Below are 16,093 nucleotides of genomic sequence, written 5' to 3' on the forward strand. Positions count from 1 at the left end.
TCTAGTGGCCGATCCTCACTGCTGGGTGAACGTGACAATATTTCCAGTGGTCGGACAGCAAGTTATTTCTATGAAGAATAGGGTTCTAGGACGTTTTCACGGATTAAAGGAGTGGAGCAAACGTGGGTTCAATTTCCGGGCAATAGCCGATCCAGCCCTGGGTCAAGTTGAGCTGCAGAGCGACCTTTGGAGAGGCCGTATTGTCATGGCCATGAGTCATAGATGCAACCTTATCAATTGGATTGCAAGGCCAAGTCCTGAATTGCAGGTCATATGACGCATTTGCAGAAGTGTATTGGTTTTTACTACCGCCTCGTTTGCGTGGCCAGATGTGAAAAGGTGGCTCATTTCACCACGCTATTACCACGCCTTGACAATCGATGCTGCACCGTGGCTGCTCCTAAATGATCAAATGCAGCAGACAGATTTCCTCGGCGAGATTAATTAAGTGTGTTCATATGCAGTCTTAGTATAAATGCAAGCGTGAAAAACCACACTTTGATTTGAGCCGTCACCCTTCTCGAAGGTGGCGCTGTGAGTAGATGCGCCTGTACCAAATGTAGCGGGCGCCACGGCGTCGATATGACCCCTCCTTCACTCTTTCACCGCAGAGGCCCACAGCATCCCACCCGCTCGCACACTGCAGTGCCTTGCTTAAGGGCACCAGCAGGTACCGACCACCCAGCTAATTAGGACGGGGCGTGCAACTCCCGGCCGGTTGAGCCAACGCCCTTCTCAGGGGCATCAGCGGGTAGCCATATCTCATCGAGGGGTCTCTGGAAGTCTGGGCCCTGGGCGTCTGGGTCAATTCCAGCCCGGCCGAGCCGATGCCTTGCTCGTGAGCGCCGGCGGCGTTGTTTGGCCCGACGTGCGGATCTTTCAACCTGCAACGCCCAACTGACTGCAACTAACACGCCGGCGTGAATGCCTGGCTCAAGGGCATTAACAGGCACCCGCCACGCAGGTCATTTGGGGGGCAGCGTGGTTTTTCCACGGCGCCTACATATTCCTTTTGTTTTTGTTTGTTTGGTTTTGAACTTATACGTGTCAAGCCTGCGCAGCCTTATAATAACAAGCGTATTTTGCATTTTAAATGTCATTTCCGACCTGTTGTGTCGATTACGCACATTTTGGTATTAGTATTTATAGAGCTTATTGTGCGTAATCACCGGGTGTCATGACATTTCACTGCATATATGTATGAACGTATGTATATGTATGTGACAAATAATCTCTTGAACTTGAACTTGATCTTGAACGTTTTATTCTATTTTTGAGAGCCGCAACGAGGTGGTTTTCACTGCCGTGTGCCCGACGGGTACGGTACCGCGTACCAGACCAATGACGTCATAAAGCTTTTTGGATTGGCGTCCGCGTAATACAATTACATAGACGTGTGCAATATTCATTTATGAAAGGGAAACCATAAACGTGATGGTTACAATGGACTCGATGAGAGATGCTCGACGATAAGTCCACAGGAGCTCCGCCAGCAAGCGCACACTCGCAGCCGGCGTCCACGTATCTCCCGAGCGGACGCAGCGGGACCCATTTTGACGCAGGGGCGGAGGGGGGGGGGGGGGGGGGGACCCGGGAAATCCCACGATTTACGAGCTTCACCTGAACGCAGCGTACACGCTCGGCAGCGCGCGGCGACCGAGGCTCCGTGAACCCGGTGCATTGTGGGACAAACGTCCCCCCCCCCCCCAGCGGGGGATCCCGTCGTGTGTCAGACGTCGGCTGGAAGGAGGCGCTCCGGTCACCCCGCTCCGAACATGGCGCTGTCCCTCCTGGAGCGAGTGCAGGCCTGGCTGCTCCGGGCGCTCATGGCCGCGCTCTTCGGGCTGTTTTGGCTTCTCTCTCCCCGGAGCCCGGGAGGCAGGAAGCTTCCCCCGGCTACCAACCCGCTGCTCACCGTGTCGGCCACGCAACTCGCCCAGAAGATCCGACGGAGAGAGGTCTGTACGATCAAAACAAATATAACCCCGATATTATCCGCTCTGACGTAGCACACAGTGATCAGGACAGTGACGTGACACACCTGTGGAATGACGCACACACACACGCACACACAGAAGAATGTATGTTTTGGCTTTTTTTTTTTGTCGAGGTTTTTCCGTCCTCCAGTACACAAACGCAATGTAACAATAACAACCCGCGACAACATCATTAAATGAGATGACCTCGTTGTAACGCCTCCTGCCCAGTGGACCCTGGGGCTTTGTGCTCACAGAAGCGTCAGCGGTCATCGAGAAAAGCAGACGATGATGTGAAAGTGATGAAGACAGTCACCAGCCCCGAGTGCAACGCTCCACTTGCGTCACGGGGTATACAGGCGACAGAAGCCAAACGCAGACGGATGTTTTGAGGGTTCCTACTACAAACTAGGGGAGTGGCGCAGGCAAATCCAGGAAGAAGGGGCTGGCGGCTGACAAAGGGTAGCAGGGCGGACTGAAAGAGCCCGGGGATCAGGTAACGCAGGGGTCCGGCCCGGGAGGCGGAGGCGCACGCGCGGTCCGAGGTGAGGAGGCGATCCGACACCAGAGGGAGGGGACGGCAGAGCTCTTACGCACCTGCCGTACTCCGAGGGGACCGAGCCCGAGTGCCGACCGTCGTCGGGGTTGTGGCGCCGGGACCTGAGCGGGGGATAGAGGGGGAAAGGCAACCACTCACATTTACACCCAAAGATGAAACAGAAAAAGAAAACCCACGCGGGTCACGGGGGAGCAGGTGTGACAACAGAGTCTGTTTCGCCTTCAGTTTTGTCTCGACGTGCCCCTGTGGCTTTTCCCCTGCCTGGCCGTGGGCTGGTTGAGAGATTGACCAGTCTGGGGGGCGAGGAGCATTTCCTCCGAACCGGCGTTGGTGGTTAATTTGCACCAAAAACAAACACAACCTGTAAAGCATGAATACATTTCGGCTTTCGGGAGTCGTTTTGAAATGAAACCATCCAACTTTGGCAAACATCTAAAATTCATATTCATCGACGGACAAATAAGCACGGACACACCTTTTCTTTGTCCAGGTGTCCAGTGTGGAAGTAGTGCAGACTTATATCGATAGGATCCAGGAAGTCAACCCATTGCTCAATGCAATGGTCAAAGACAGGCAAGTATTAAAATGTCTTCATTGTTTCAAAGTAGCTTCACCAGCACTTTGCTTTGCTTCATCACAAGTTTGTCATAAGATGAGTTTCAGATCATTATTATTAATTGATTGCCTCTCAGTTTTTTTTTTAAACTAATCTTTGCCCCAGCCCCTTCATTCTAGTCCATCATGTACATTGGATCAAAGTTGATGTTTGGCTCAGGTTGATGTTGAACTGAAGCCTGTGGAACTTATTGGGTTTCTCATTAACATTAACTGATATACTTATGAATTATATATATTTTTTTCTATGAATAACTTCTACCCACCCTCCACAGGTTCGCGGCTGCCCTCCAGGAGGCCTCGCAGGTGGATAAGTTGATTGAGGAGGAGACGGGGGGAGAAGAGGTACTGGAAGACAGACTTCCTTTACTGGGAGTCCCACTCTCCGTCAAAGAGGCCTTTGCCCTCCAGGGTAACTAACATGCAGTGCACATCTCACGCAAAATCATTTTCTTCCAAGTTGTGGAAACTTACCCCTCTGCTGCAGGTCCTCACCGTGCTTAAATGTGGTGCAATGGGACCACTGTTGATGCCTTGAAAAAAACCTGGTAAATCTCCTTTTGGAAAACGAAAAGCTCACAGTATAGTCGCACAGTTATACCGAGAAGAATAGTCACAAATGGTGCATTTAATCAAGTTTTTCAGGATTTTATTGGCTCTTTTGGAGACATTTGCGATAAGGTAAGAGACTAGACACCCGCTGCAACCGACGTTACACTTTGGCTGTATATAGCAGCAATAGCAAAAAGTTGTTTTATATTACAGTTACTCAAAGCTTGTTTAAAAAGTCACTTGCAAAAACGTGACTACAAGTGTCAGCAAACGGCAAGTGGCTGAGTCAATCAACGATTGTTTTCTTTGGGGGATGTTGGACTGATTGTGGCTGGTGGGAAAATGTTGACTTATCGCCCAGCCCTAGTAGCCACTGACCTGTCACTCAAAAAAAAAGCATCAACAAGTCGACCAATGAAAAATAGATTTTTCCACATATCTTCTCTGCAACGGTTCCTCTGTTTCCCCGCCAGGCATGCCCCAAACTGCAGGTTTAGTTTCCAGGCGTGGAGTGGTGGCCGCCGTGGACGCTCCGCCTGTGGCCCTGCTGAAAAGAGCAGGTGCCATTCCCCTGGGAGTCACCAACTCCAGCGAGCTGTGCATGTGGTCCGAGTCCCACAACCATCTCTACGGCATCACCAACAACCCGTACGACCTGGAAAGGATACCTGGAGGCAGCTCAGGTAGGTGCCGGACAGCAGGAAGTCCGGGGAACCAGAGAGCAGTGAGTGAATGAACTAAGCAAAGTTATTAATTGTTCACTGCTCTTATAATACAGAAAGAAAAGTGTAATACACACTACTACTACTACATAATGGTAATATACTGTCATGCAATGCGAATACTACTTCCATTTTGCCACAAAATCCCATCACCATAACAACATTTTTCTGCTTCTTTCCTTCCTACCATCAGGTGGCGAGGGCAGTATTTTGGGTGGAGCAGGTTCAGTAATTGGGGTGGGGTCAGACATCGGTGGCAGCATTCGCATACCCTGTTTCTTCAATGGAGTATTTGGCCATAAAACCACACCGGGTAAGCGCAAAAACACCCGGTGTCACTGCCGACGGGATAATAAAATGCCTTTTTTCAGACCTCAGTCTCCAGCTGTCGAATGAAACCGCTTCGTATGCTATTTTCTCAGGTGTGGTGGCGAACGACAACCAGTTTCCTACAGCATCAGGGTGTCAGGAGGAATACCTGAGCACTGGGCCCATGTGCCGCTACGCAGAGGACCTGGTCCCCATGCTGAAAATCATGGCTGGCCCCAACGCTCGCATGTATCTATCTATCTTTTTACACATATTTAAGGAAAGGGGCGCAGATGAGAAATCCTGTTTCCCAACATCACTGATCACTCGAACATTTACATATAATTAAACCTCGAGCACGCGGCACCCATGCGGTGCCGCATGCTCCACAGTCCGTTAATGAACAGCCACACTGAAACGGCAGCTTGTCAAGGGCAGCCAGATTGTAAAATACACAAGCAAGGCTTTTGACTGGGCGCCCTCATCCTGAGCAGCAACCGGCGAAGGTTCAGAGTCTTACCAGGACACGAGGCTGTTAATAGATACAACTTTGATTCATGCATTCACCCCCAGTTTTCCTTCCATTTTCTTTCTATGCGTCCCTTTGTGCCCAGTGTTTCTGTTTCCCTGGGGGACTGAATTACCGACAAACTGCTTTGGACTCTTCTTCTGCATTCATACCCGGTCACTCTAATGCCAAACTTGGTGTAAGAACATTATGAATTCCTGGACTAGCTAGAAATGGGGGCAGGTCAAAGCCCCTTGGAAGCCTCTGGTTAATCTGGAAAGCAATAAGTAACTTCCTAATGCCCTAGAGACAATACCTTGAGTGAACTTCAGCTGTGTTGCAACTCTAGACTGAGAGTTTGTGTGTGTGTGTGTGTGTGTGTGTGTGTGTGTGTGTGTGTGTGTGTGTGTGTGTGTGTGTGTGTGTGTGTGTGTGTGTGTGTGTGTGTGTGTGTGTGTGTGTGTGTGTGTGTGTGCGCGCGCGCGAAAAGCTATGCAAATACACCAAAGGTTTAATTACATTCATTGCTCCATGCAAGCATCACAAAGTTAGTTAATAATTGAATTTGCATTCTGTGTCAACTTGGTCTAATTTATCAGGTGCAAATGGACTACTTTAAGTCTTTAAATCACAAGTCTGTCTATCTAAATGTCCCACTGAAGAGTTAGTCATTGAGGAGAAGTGTGTGTGTGTGTGTGTGTGTGTGTGTGTGTGTGTGTGTGTGTGTGTGTGTGTGTGTGTGCGGGCGCGGGCGCGTGCATAGGTTGTCCTTATCTAAGAAGGTCGACCTGAAGAAGTTACGTTTTTTCACAATCCCTCACGACGGTGGCTCTCCTGTGACGTCTCCTGTGAACAAACAGCTCATTCAGATCCAGAGGAAGGTGGGTAACGCTCACAAACAAAAACTGAAACATTGAAATGTCTTTACCTCACAAAGATGTCTCACGGTGGGGACTCGTCACAGATTATTTCCATAAATCCACCCACTGTGAGATGTGAAAATGAACTTCAGTGTATTTTCAAGCCATATCTGATGCTGAATCGCCCTCATCTGGAGAAACCGTATCTTACACACACACACACACACACACACACACACACACACACTGATGTGTGAAGGCTTTGCTCTCCAGGTGGTGCAACGTGTGGAGGCAGACCTCGGGGTGAACGTCCAGGAAGTGAGTTTCAGTGGGCTCCGGTACAGCTTCCAGATCTGGGACACTTACATGGGCCTCCCGGACAAGGAGGGCAAGGTACAGTAGGCTTGTCTCAAAATCTGTTAGACCCCATTTACACCTGGCATTTACATGCATTTTTGGTGATCCAGTGGATCCTTTCACAGTGTCGTGCGACTGTAATGTTGTGAGACGAGCAGTCCCCCCTTCCACAGGTACTGTGACACTTTACCAGGCCACAGGGAGGAGAGAAGTCTGGTAACAGCCCGTTGCCATGGCTCCCCGTCCCCTGAGCGAGAGAGAGTGTCTTAAGTCACGTAGCAGATACAGGCCGCTGCCCAGAAATCCAAGATAATCCGCTCAGCGAGTGTAAAACACTACTCCTCTCTCTCAACGTTTTTCTTTTGTCTTCCGTCATGCATTCATTAACTGACTGACACTGGTACCGTGTGGAATGTTTTGGTGCCGGTGTATCTTCAGCCGCTAAAGAAACCCCCTGGGACTCCAGGACAAACAGTGTGTAGCCTCAACTGCACTCTACACCTTAACACATGAGAAGTAGCAGTTTCTCAAGGAGTGTGGAAAACAAACAGGAAATTGTCAAAGAAGTAACCTGTGGACTCCCAACATTAGAGCTAGAATGTTAACGCTCTTCTATGTTTGTACACTTGTTAGCATGTTTACTTTTACCTCTACTAACAGCAAAACAAAGGTTGTAACGACTGCATATATAACTTGTGTGATAATGTCCCTCCTATGTGACAAGTTTGTTTACAGGAAACATCCTTTGACAGGATTGTGTTTGCCAACCCTATGTAGCTCAAAGGGTAGTGGGCAGAATGTGTGTGGAATTAACAGTTTACATAACTGGTGTATATACACCGACCGGCCACTGTATTAGATACACCTGTTCAATTGCTTGTTAACACAAATAGCTAATCACATGGCAGCAACTCATTGCATTTAGGCATGTAGATATGGAGAGCATGATTTGCTGAAGTTCAAACCGAGCATCAGAATGGGGGATAAAGGGGATTTAAGTGACTTTGAACGTTGCATGGTTGTTGGTGCCTGACGGGCTGGTCTGAGTATTTCAGAAACTGCTGACCTACTGGGATTTTCGCACCTCATCTCTAGGGTTTACAGAGAATGGTCCGAAAAAGAGAAAATATTCAGTGAGCGGCAGTCGTGTTGACGAAAATGCCTTGTTGATGTCAGAGGTCAGAGGAGAATAGGCAGACCGGTTCGAGACGATAGAAAGGCAACAGTAACTCAGATAACCACTGGTTACAACCAAGGTATGCAGAATACCATCTCTGAACGCACAACACGTCGAACCTTGAAGCAGATGGGCTACAGCAGCAGAAGACCACACCGGGTGCCACTCCTGTCAGCTCAGAACAGGAAACCGAGGCAACAATTGGCACAGGCTCCCCAAAAATGGACAATAGAAGATTGGAAAAACGTTGCTTGGTCTGATGAGTCTCCATTTCAGCTGCGACATTCAGATGGTAGGATCAGAATTTGGCGTAGACAACATGAAAGCATGGATCCATCCTGCCTTGTATCAACGGTTAAGGCTGTTAGTGGTGGTGTAATGGTGTGGGGGATATTTCTTTGCACACTTTTGGTCCCTTAGTTCCAACTGAGCATGGTTTAAACGCCACAGCATACCTGAGTATTGTTGCTGAGCATGTCCATCCCTTTATGAGCACAGTGTACCCATCTTCTGATGGCTACTTCCAGCAGCATAATGCACCATGTCACAAAGCTCAAATCATCTCCAACTGGTTTCTTGAACTTGACAATGACTTCACTGTACTCCAATGGCCTCCATAGTCACCAGATCTCAATCCAATAGAGCACCTTTGGGATGTGGTGGAACGGGAGATTCGCATCATGGATGTGCAGCCGACAAATCTGCAGCAACTGCATATGCTGTCATGGCAATATGGACCAACATCTCTGAGGAATGTTTCCAAAACCTTGTTGAATCTATGCCACGATTAATTAAGGCAGTTCTGAAGGCAAAAGGGTCCAACCTGGTACTAGCAAGGTGTACCTAATAAAGTGGCTGGTGAGTGTACAGTATGTGTGTAGTCATCACAGCAGCATTCACTGTAGTTTAGCCTATAAGCCCACAGATTGTACAGCTCAACGTGCCACATGGAATCCCGCTTTTCTGAAACTAACCCTAGTGCCTCTCCACCAAATCCTTAATGTAAAAGCATAAGTGTGTGTTTACCTCAGCCTGTTAGGCCATTTAGTGAGTTGATGGGGGAGCCGGGGCGGCCCATGTGGCCCCTGTGGGAGCTGATGAAGTGGATGTTGGGAAAATCTGACCACACCATGGCCGCCATTGGTAAGTGAATAATTTGTCTTGAATTATTCCGACCAACATACATGAAACCACATGCACCTAAAATAATTGATGTGAATGAAGATTCACTTCAGGGCAGGTCCTGCAGACACCTAGTGGATACAGCCCTGTGATGTCATACTGTAGGTGTATTGTAGAACAAAACATAATATTCAAAGCATCAAAGTCTGATGGAGCTCTGGGTTTGCATCAAAATGTAATTGTTCCATCCTTCAGCATGGAGAACCCATCAATTGATTTAGACATTAGACACATAACCAGTTTGTCTGCAGTAATTCATATCTTTTATTTATATCATATCATAAAAATGTGGAAAATATCCCATGATCTATCTATGGTTTTGTACTGATTGTGGGCACGTGTGGTCTTTCATGTTATTGCTGACATTCTCAGGTCTGGCCCTAGTGGAGATGACGCACGTGTCCAAGCCCTCGTCCTTCGTGATACAACAGAAAGAGAAGCTGCAGAAGGAGATGGATGAGCTTTTAGGGAGCGACGGGGTGCTGCTCTATCCCACACATCCAAACGTGGCACCCAAACACCACCATCCTCTCTTCAGACCCTTGGACTTTGCCTACACTGGTCAGCGTACTACACTTGCAGATGAGACACAATAGCTTTAACGGTTCTAAAATGGTACCACTTCACCCGGCCGTCTACCTCCACAGGTATAATCAACATCCTTGGCCTGCCGGTGACCCAGTGCCCACTGGGGCTGAGTGAGGAGGGACTTCCCATGGGGGTGCAGGTGGTGGCGGGGAAGCTGCAGGACCGCCTGTCCCTCGCTGTGGCGCTTTACCTGGAGGACACCTTCGGAGGCTGGAGGGACCCCGGGGCAACCTGAAACCACACACACGGGCAGGCTGCAGTACTGCCGACCTCTAACCAAATCAAGCGAGGCGGAGATTGTAGATGTATCTACCTTTGTGTAATCAATGTTCACCAAATGCTACAATCAGCTATTTGTTCTTTGATAAAATGCTCAAGAGATGTAAATCAATATATTATCATTTAGCGTGTCTTTAGCGGCAGGCACTTTGGTTTTGATGGGCACAAGCTTTGAAACATGGTTACTTTTTTAAATTTGGTTTTAGACTCGTCTTGGTTTTGGCACTCGGCTTATGCTGGTATTAATCTGGCTTCTTTAATAAAAGCAAAATAAAAGTTGTCAGTTAATCCCCCCTCCGATTTGATTATTTCAGTGTTTGGTTGGTTTGGAAAGCCAGCAAAGAGGTAAATCTCATCAAGAATCTGGTCCGACCCCATTAAAAAAGGCCCCCGCCAATGTTTTGAGCCATTTCATGTTTTCTACAACTTTCTGCAGCAATATGTTAATTCCAGAGTCACCGCTGTACGCTTTAGACAGAACGTGGATTTTTAATCACTAAAAAGTCCAACTTCTAAGCTTCAGTAAGAATGATACTTCAAAAAAAAGTGCAGATTATCCAAGCTGGCACAACACTTCACTGAAGTGAATTCATTTGTCATTACAACTGAAGCCTTTCGACAAGTCTATTGAACGAGTCTAAAAACCTCACTGAGACTCCTGACTGAGTCACCGTGTTTAACGCTCCGTTACTGTTGCTCGCTGGCAGCCCCTGTTGGTGAGAACCTCTACTCTAGTCACCATAGTGTTGAAGAAATTGAAGTATAGAAGAGCCAAAGATAAAATTGTGGAATTTGAAAAAGGAGCAGTGTCTCGTGCAATTTAGGGAAGAGGTAATGCAGGCAATATGAAGGGTTACAAGATGCCTTGGAAACAACTGCAGAAGTGGTGAGGGAGACGGCCAAGAAGGTACTCGGTGTATCATGTGGAAAGAGGAAGGAAGACAAGGACTCTTGGTGGTGGAATGAGGAATTACAGGAGAGCATAGAGAAATACAGGTTGGTGAAGAAGAAAGTAGACAGGAGTACAAGCCGAAGAGAGAAGTGGCAAAGGAAAAGGCATACGATGAGTTGTATGAGAGGTTTGACAGTAAGGAATGAGAAAAGGATTTGTACCAATTGGCAAGACAAAGGAACCATGCTGGGAAGTATGTGCAGCAGATTAGGGTGATGAAGGATAATGATGGGAATGTGCTGACTAGTGAGGAGAGTGTGTTGAGAAGGTGGAAGGAGTAATATAGTGGTTGTTGAGGAGTTGAATGAAAAAAATTAGGGAGAGAAGAGTAGATGATGTAGGGATAGTGGATCAAGAAGGGCAGAAATTTAGCAAGGATGGGGTGAGAACAGCATTAAAGAAGATGAGTTGGCCCAGATTACATACCTGGGGAAGCACGGAAATGTTTAGGTGAGATGGCAGTGGCATTCTCAACGAGACTGTTCAACACCACCCAGGGAGAGGATGCCGGAGGAGTGGAGAAGAAGTGTACTGGTACCCATGTTCAAGAATAAGGGAGACGTACAGAGCTGTAGTAACTACAGGGGAATAAAGCTGATCAGCCACAGCATGAAGCCATGGGAAAGGGTAGTGGAGGCTAGGTTAGGAGGAGAGGTGGGGATCAGCGATGAGCAGTATGGTTTCATGCCAGGAAAGAGTACTACAGATACAATGTTTGCTTTAAGAATGCTGATGGAAAAGTACAGGGAAGGCCACAGGGAGTTGTACTGCGTCTTTGTGGATTTAGAGAAAGCATATGATAGGGTGCCGAGAGAGGAAGTGGTATTGCATGAGGAAGCCGGGGTGACAGAGAAGTACGTAAGAGTGGTACAGGATATGTATGAGGGCAGCCAGACAGTAGTAAGGTGTGCAGTAGGCGTGACGAAGGCATTCAAAGTAGAGGTGGGATTGCATCGAGGATCAGCTCTGAGCCCTTTCTTGTTTGCAACGGTGATGGACAGATTAACAGATGAAATCAGGCAGGAGTCTCTGTGAACTATGATGTTTGCAGATGACAATGTGATCTGTAGCGAGAGTAGGGAGCAGGTGGAGGTCGAGCCTGGAGAAGTAGAGGCATGAGGCATTACAGAGAAGAGCAATGAAAGTCAGCAGAAGTAACACAGAATACATGTGTGAATGGGAGGGAGGGCCGCGAAAAGAAGAGAAGGCGGATGAGTTCAAGTACTTGGGGTCGACCATCCAAAGCAACGGAGAGTGTGGGAGAGAGGTGAAGAACAGAGTGCAGGCAGGGTGGAGTAGGTGGAGAAGAGTGTCCGGAGTGATCTGTGACAGAAAGGTTCCAGCAAGAGTGAAGGGGAAGGTCTACAGGACGGTAGTGAGACCAGCTAGGCGATAGTGGCGATAGAGGCGATAGTGGCGCCGCCCCTAGCGGTCGCCTGCGCCGGCGCTCCGGTTACTTTTTTACTCTTTAGTATTTTTTTCCTTTTTTTAATCACGATGTTCGCCAGAAAAACATCAACAATTAACTCACACGGCCGCGATGCACTCATGGATATAAAAATTTCCCTAAACTAACAACTTTGGGACTTTTTATCCGTGGGAGCAGAGTGGCCGGCGGAAATCCTACGCGGGAACACTCGCAACAACAACAAAAATGGAGCCGCTGTTCCACGAGCGGGCCCACGGAGGAAGCACCGAGGTAAACGAGGCGGCATTCGGGTCAGAATGAGGACGCAACCTTACCGTCCACCTCTGCCAAGCATCCTTCTTGCTAACGTCCAGTCCCTGGAGAACAAGATGGATGAACTTCGAGCGAGGATTCAATTCCAGCGTGACACGAGGAACTGTTGCGTCCTCTGCCTGACGGAAACATGGCTGACCCCACTGGTGCCGGATGAAGCCATACGTCCAGCCGAGGCCTTCTCCGTGTTCCGCGGCGACAGAACGGGAGAGTCGGGGAAATCCAAAGGTGGAGGCGTCTGCCTAATGGTAAACAACCGCTGGTGTAACGCGAACAACACCAAATTCCTCTCCGACTCCTGCTCGCCGAACCTGGAACAGCTGACCATACTATGCCGTCCATTTTATCTCCCCCTGGAATTCAGCACGGTCATCATTACAGCCGTTTATATCCCACCGCAAGCGGACACCGACGCAGCTCTGTCGGTCCTGTACGATGTGTTGTGCGGATTTCAGAACAGACATCCCGACGCGGCTGTGGTGGTGACTGGGGACTTTAACAGGGCCAACCTTAAAAAAGTTCTGCCAAATTTCCACCAACACATCACGTGTGCCACCAGGGGAGACAGAACTCTGGACCATTGTTACACTCCTTACAAGAACGGATACAAGCCCGTGTCGCTTCCTGCTTTCGGGAAATCAGATCACGCCGCGACCTCGCTGCTTCCTGTTTACAGGCCTCTGATCGCGCGGGATCTGGTGATGACGAGGGAAGTGAAGCGGTGGACGGACCAATCGGAGGCTGCGCTTCAGGACGCTCTGACTGACGTAGACTGGGACATGTGCCGAGCGAGTTCAAGTGACGTCAGCGAGTTTACGGAGGCTGTAGTGAGTTTTGTGGCTACGCTCGCGGATGAAATCGTTCCCACGGTGAAAGTTCGGATATTTCCAAACCAGAAACCATGGGTTGATAAATCCATCCGCTGCGCTCTGAATGCGCGCACGGCCGCTTACAACGACGGACTTGTATCTGGTAACATGGACAATTACAAAGCGGCGTCGTACAATCTGCGGAGGGCGGTGAGGGACGCTAAACGGACGTACAGAGACACCGTGGAGCTGCAGATGGAGCGGGGGGACACCAGACGCTTGTGGGAGGGGCTGCGAACAATAACAAACTACAAGAGCAGCTCCTCCCCAGCCACGAGTGTGGACCAACTGAACTCCTTTTATGCGCGGTTCGAGTCTGGCAGCAGCACCGCTAGCTCGCCAGCTAATTGGAGCTACACCGCTGGGGATGAGCGCGCACATTCAGTGTCCGTGCACGAGGTCAGGAGGGCTTTGATGCGGGTGAACACCAGGAAAGCTGCGGGCCCAGATGGCATATCTGGGCGAGTACTGAAGACCTGTGCTAACCAGCTAGCTCCGGTGTTCACCACAATATTCAACATCTCCCTGGCTGAATCAGTGGTCCCATCCTGTTTCAAGAGGTCCACCGTCGTTCCTGTCCCGAAGATCGCCTCTCCAACCTGCCTGAATGACTACCGTCCGGTGGCCCTCACCTCGGTGGTCATGAAGTGTTTCGAGAGGCTGATTAAGGATTACATCTGCGCCTCCCTCCCCCGCACCTTGGACCCGTTGCAGTTTGCGTACCGGCAGAACAGATCCACCGATGACGCGGTCTCCCAGGTACTGCACACCACGCTCACGCACCTGGATGGCCAGAAGGGGGCCTATGTGAGAATGCTGTTCATCGATTATAGTTCAGCTTTCAACACCATAGTCCCCACCAGACTGGCTGTCAAGCTGATGGAGCTTGGATTGAATGCTCCGCTGTGCACCTGGATCCTGGACTTCCTCACAGGCCGCCCCCAGGTGGTCAAGGTGGGGAAGTACATGTCAAGCTCCCTCACCCTGAATACAGGATCCTCCCAGGGCTGCGTCCTCAGCCCCCTACTGTACTCCCTGTACACACATGACTGTGTGGCCAGGTCCAGCTCCAACACCATCATCAAGTTTGCTGACGACACCGTGGTCGTGGGCCTGATCACCGACTGCGATGAGAAGGCCTACCGCGAGGAGGTGGCTGACCTGTCACTCTGGTGCCAGGACAACAGCCTACACCTGAACGTCAGCAAAACCAAGGAGCTGATTGTGGACTTTAGGCGTGGATCACAATCGAGGACGCACGCGCCCTTGTGGATTAATGGGACTTCTGTCGATAGGGTGAGCAGCTTCAGATATCTGGGAGTCCACATCACAGAGGACTTAACATGGACTGTTCACACAGACACTCTGGTGAGAAAGGCGAGGCAGCGTCTCTACCACCTCAGGCAGCTGAGGAAATTCCGGGTCTCGGTGAGGATCCTCAAGTCCTTCTACTCTGGAGCAGTGGAGAGCATCCTGACAGGCAACATCACTGCCTGGTTTGGGAACTGTACTGCCCAGGACAGGCGGGTCCTGCAGAGGGTGGTGCGTTCAGCTGAACGTACCACTGGAACTACCCTCCCCCCCTTGCAGGAGTTATACACCAGGAGGTGTAGTAGCAGAGCCCGTAGGATCATGAAGGATCCTCATCACCCCAACAACGGACTGTTTCAGCTGCTGCGGTCAGGCAAGCGCCTCCGCAGTCACGCAGCGAGAACAGAGAGACTGAGACGGAGTTTCTTCCCGCAAGCCATAAGAACTGTCAACGCTGACCTCACCAGGGGTCCTAACTGAGCCATGCACTAGGCTCCACTACCTACTGTACTGTATGTAGCATACTGTACCGCATACTGTGTCACTGTTCAGGGTTGTTCGTGATGCCGTATTGCTGCGCCGTACTGTTGTATACTGTGCTGTATTATCCCAAACACTACCTCACACTATTCACATTCACATGCCACTTTAATTCACATGCCACTTTAAATGCACATATCTGTATATACATAGCCATATTCCTTCAACCTATTCCATTTTATTTCAATCTATTTTTTATTGTATTTTATTCTATATATTTTTTATCTTATTCTATAAGTATTCCACTTACTGTATTACGTTTTAGGAGTCAGTTAGTCGGTCTATTAGAAAGTAATTTTCTACTTTTTATTTTATTTTATTTTTGTACTTTTTCCTAGGACTTATTGTGTGCTATCACCGGGTGCGTTGCATTACATTTCACTGCATATATGTATGAAAGTATGTATATGTATGTGACAAATAAAAATCTTGAATCTTGAATCTTGAGCTATGTTGTACGGTTTAGAGGCTGTGGCACTGGCAAAAAGGCAGGCGGCTGAACTGGAGGTGGCAGAGTTGAGGATGTTGAGATTTTCATTGGGAGTGACAAGGATGGACAGGATTAAGAATGAGTACATTAGAGGGACAGCTCAGGTTGGACAGTTTGGTGGAAAAGTGAGAGAGGCCAGATGGAGATGGTTTGGCCACGTGTGGAGGAGAGATGAGAGTTACATTGGGAGATGGATGGTGAGGATGGAGCTGCCAGGCAAGAGGAAAAGAGGAAGGCCAAAGAGAAGGTTTATGGATGTGGTGAGGGAAGACATGTAGGCGGTTGGTGTAAGGGAGGAAGATGCGCAGAACAGAAGGGGTTGGAGGCAGAGGAGGTGCTTCAGCTAGCCTCTGAAAAGATTTCAGAGGCTAGCTGTTGTTTAGGAAGATCAAAATCATGTAAAGACAAGTTCCTGGGACACAGAGTGTGTGTGTGTGTGTGTGTGTGTGTGTGTGTGTGTGTGTACGTGTGTGAGTGTGTGCGTGTGTGCATGTGTGTGTGTGTCC

At 49.1% G+C, this 16,093-nt stretch overlaps 1 protein-coding gene across 1 annotated transcript; it reads left to right on the top strand.

Moving 5' to 3' along the window:
- Positions 1-1,630: 1,630 nt before the first annotated feature.
- On the top strand, positions 1,631-9,977 carry faah2b (fatty acid amide hydrolase 2b). The gene is made up of 11 exons (XM_080023114.1): positions 1,631-1,958; positions 3,026-3,108; positions 3,426-3,562; positions 4,176-4,385; positions 4,618-4,737; positions 4,847-4,982; positions 6,005-6,122; positions 6,375-6,494; positions 8,667-8,778; positions 9,190-9,378; positions 9,465-9,977. The coding sequence occupies exons 1-11, from the start codon at positions 1,776-1,778 to the stop codon at positions 9,638-9,640; spliced, it is 1,584 nt and encodes a 527-aa protein (XP_079879240.1). The 5' UTR covers positions 1,631-1,775; the 3' UTR covers positions 9,641-9,977.
- The last annotated feature ends 6,116 nt before the right edge of the window (positions 9,978-16,093 follow it).

Source organism: Zeus faber, assembly GCF_960531495.2.
Source record: "Zeus faber genome assembly, chromosome: 22".
Lineage (NCBI taxonomy): Eukaryota > Metazoa > Chordata > Actinopteri > Zeiformes > Zeidae > Zeus > Zeus faber.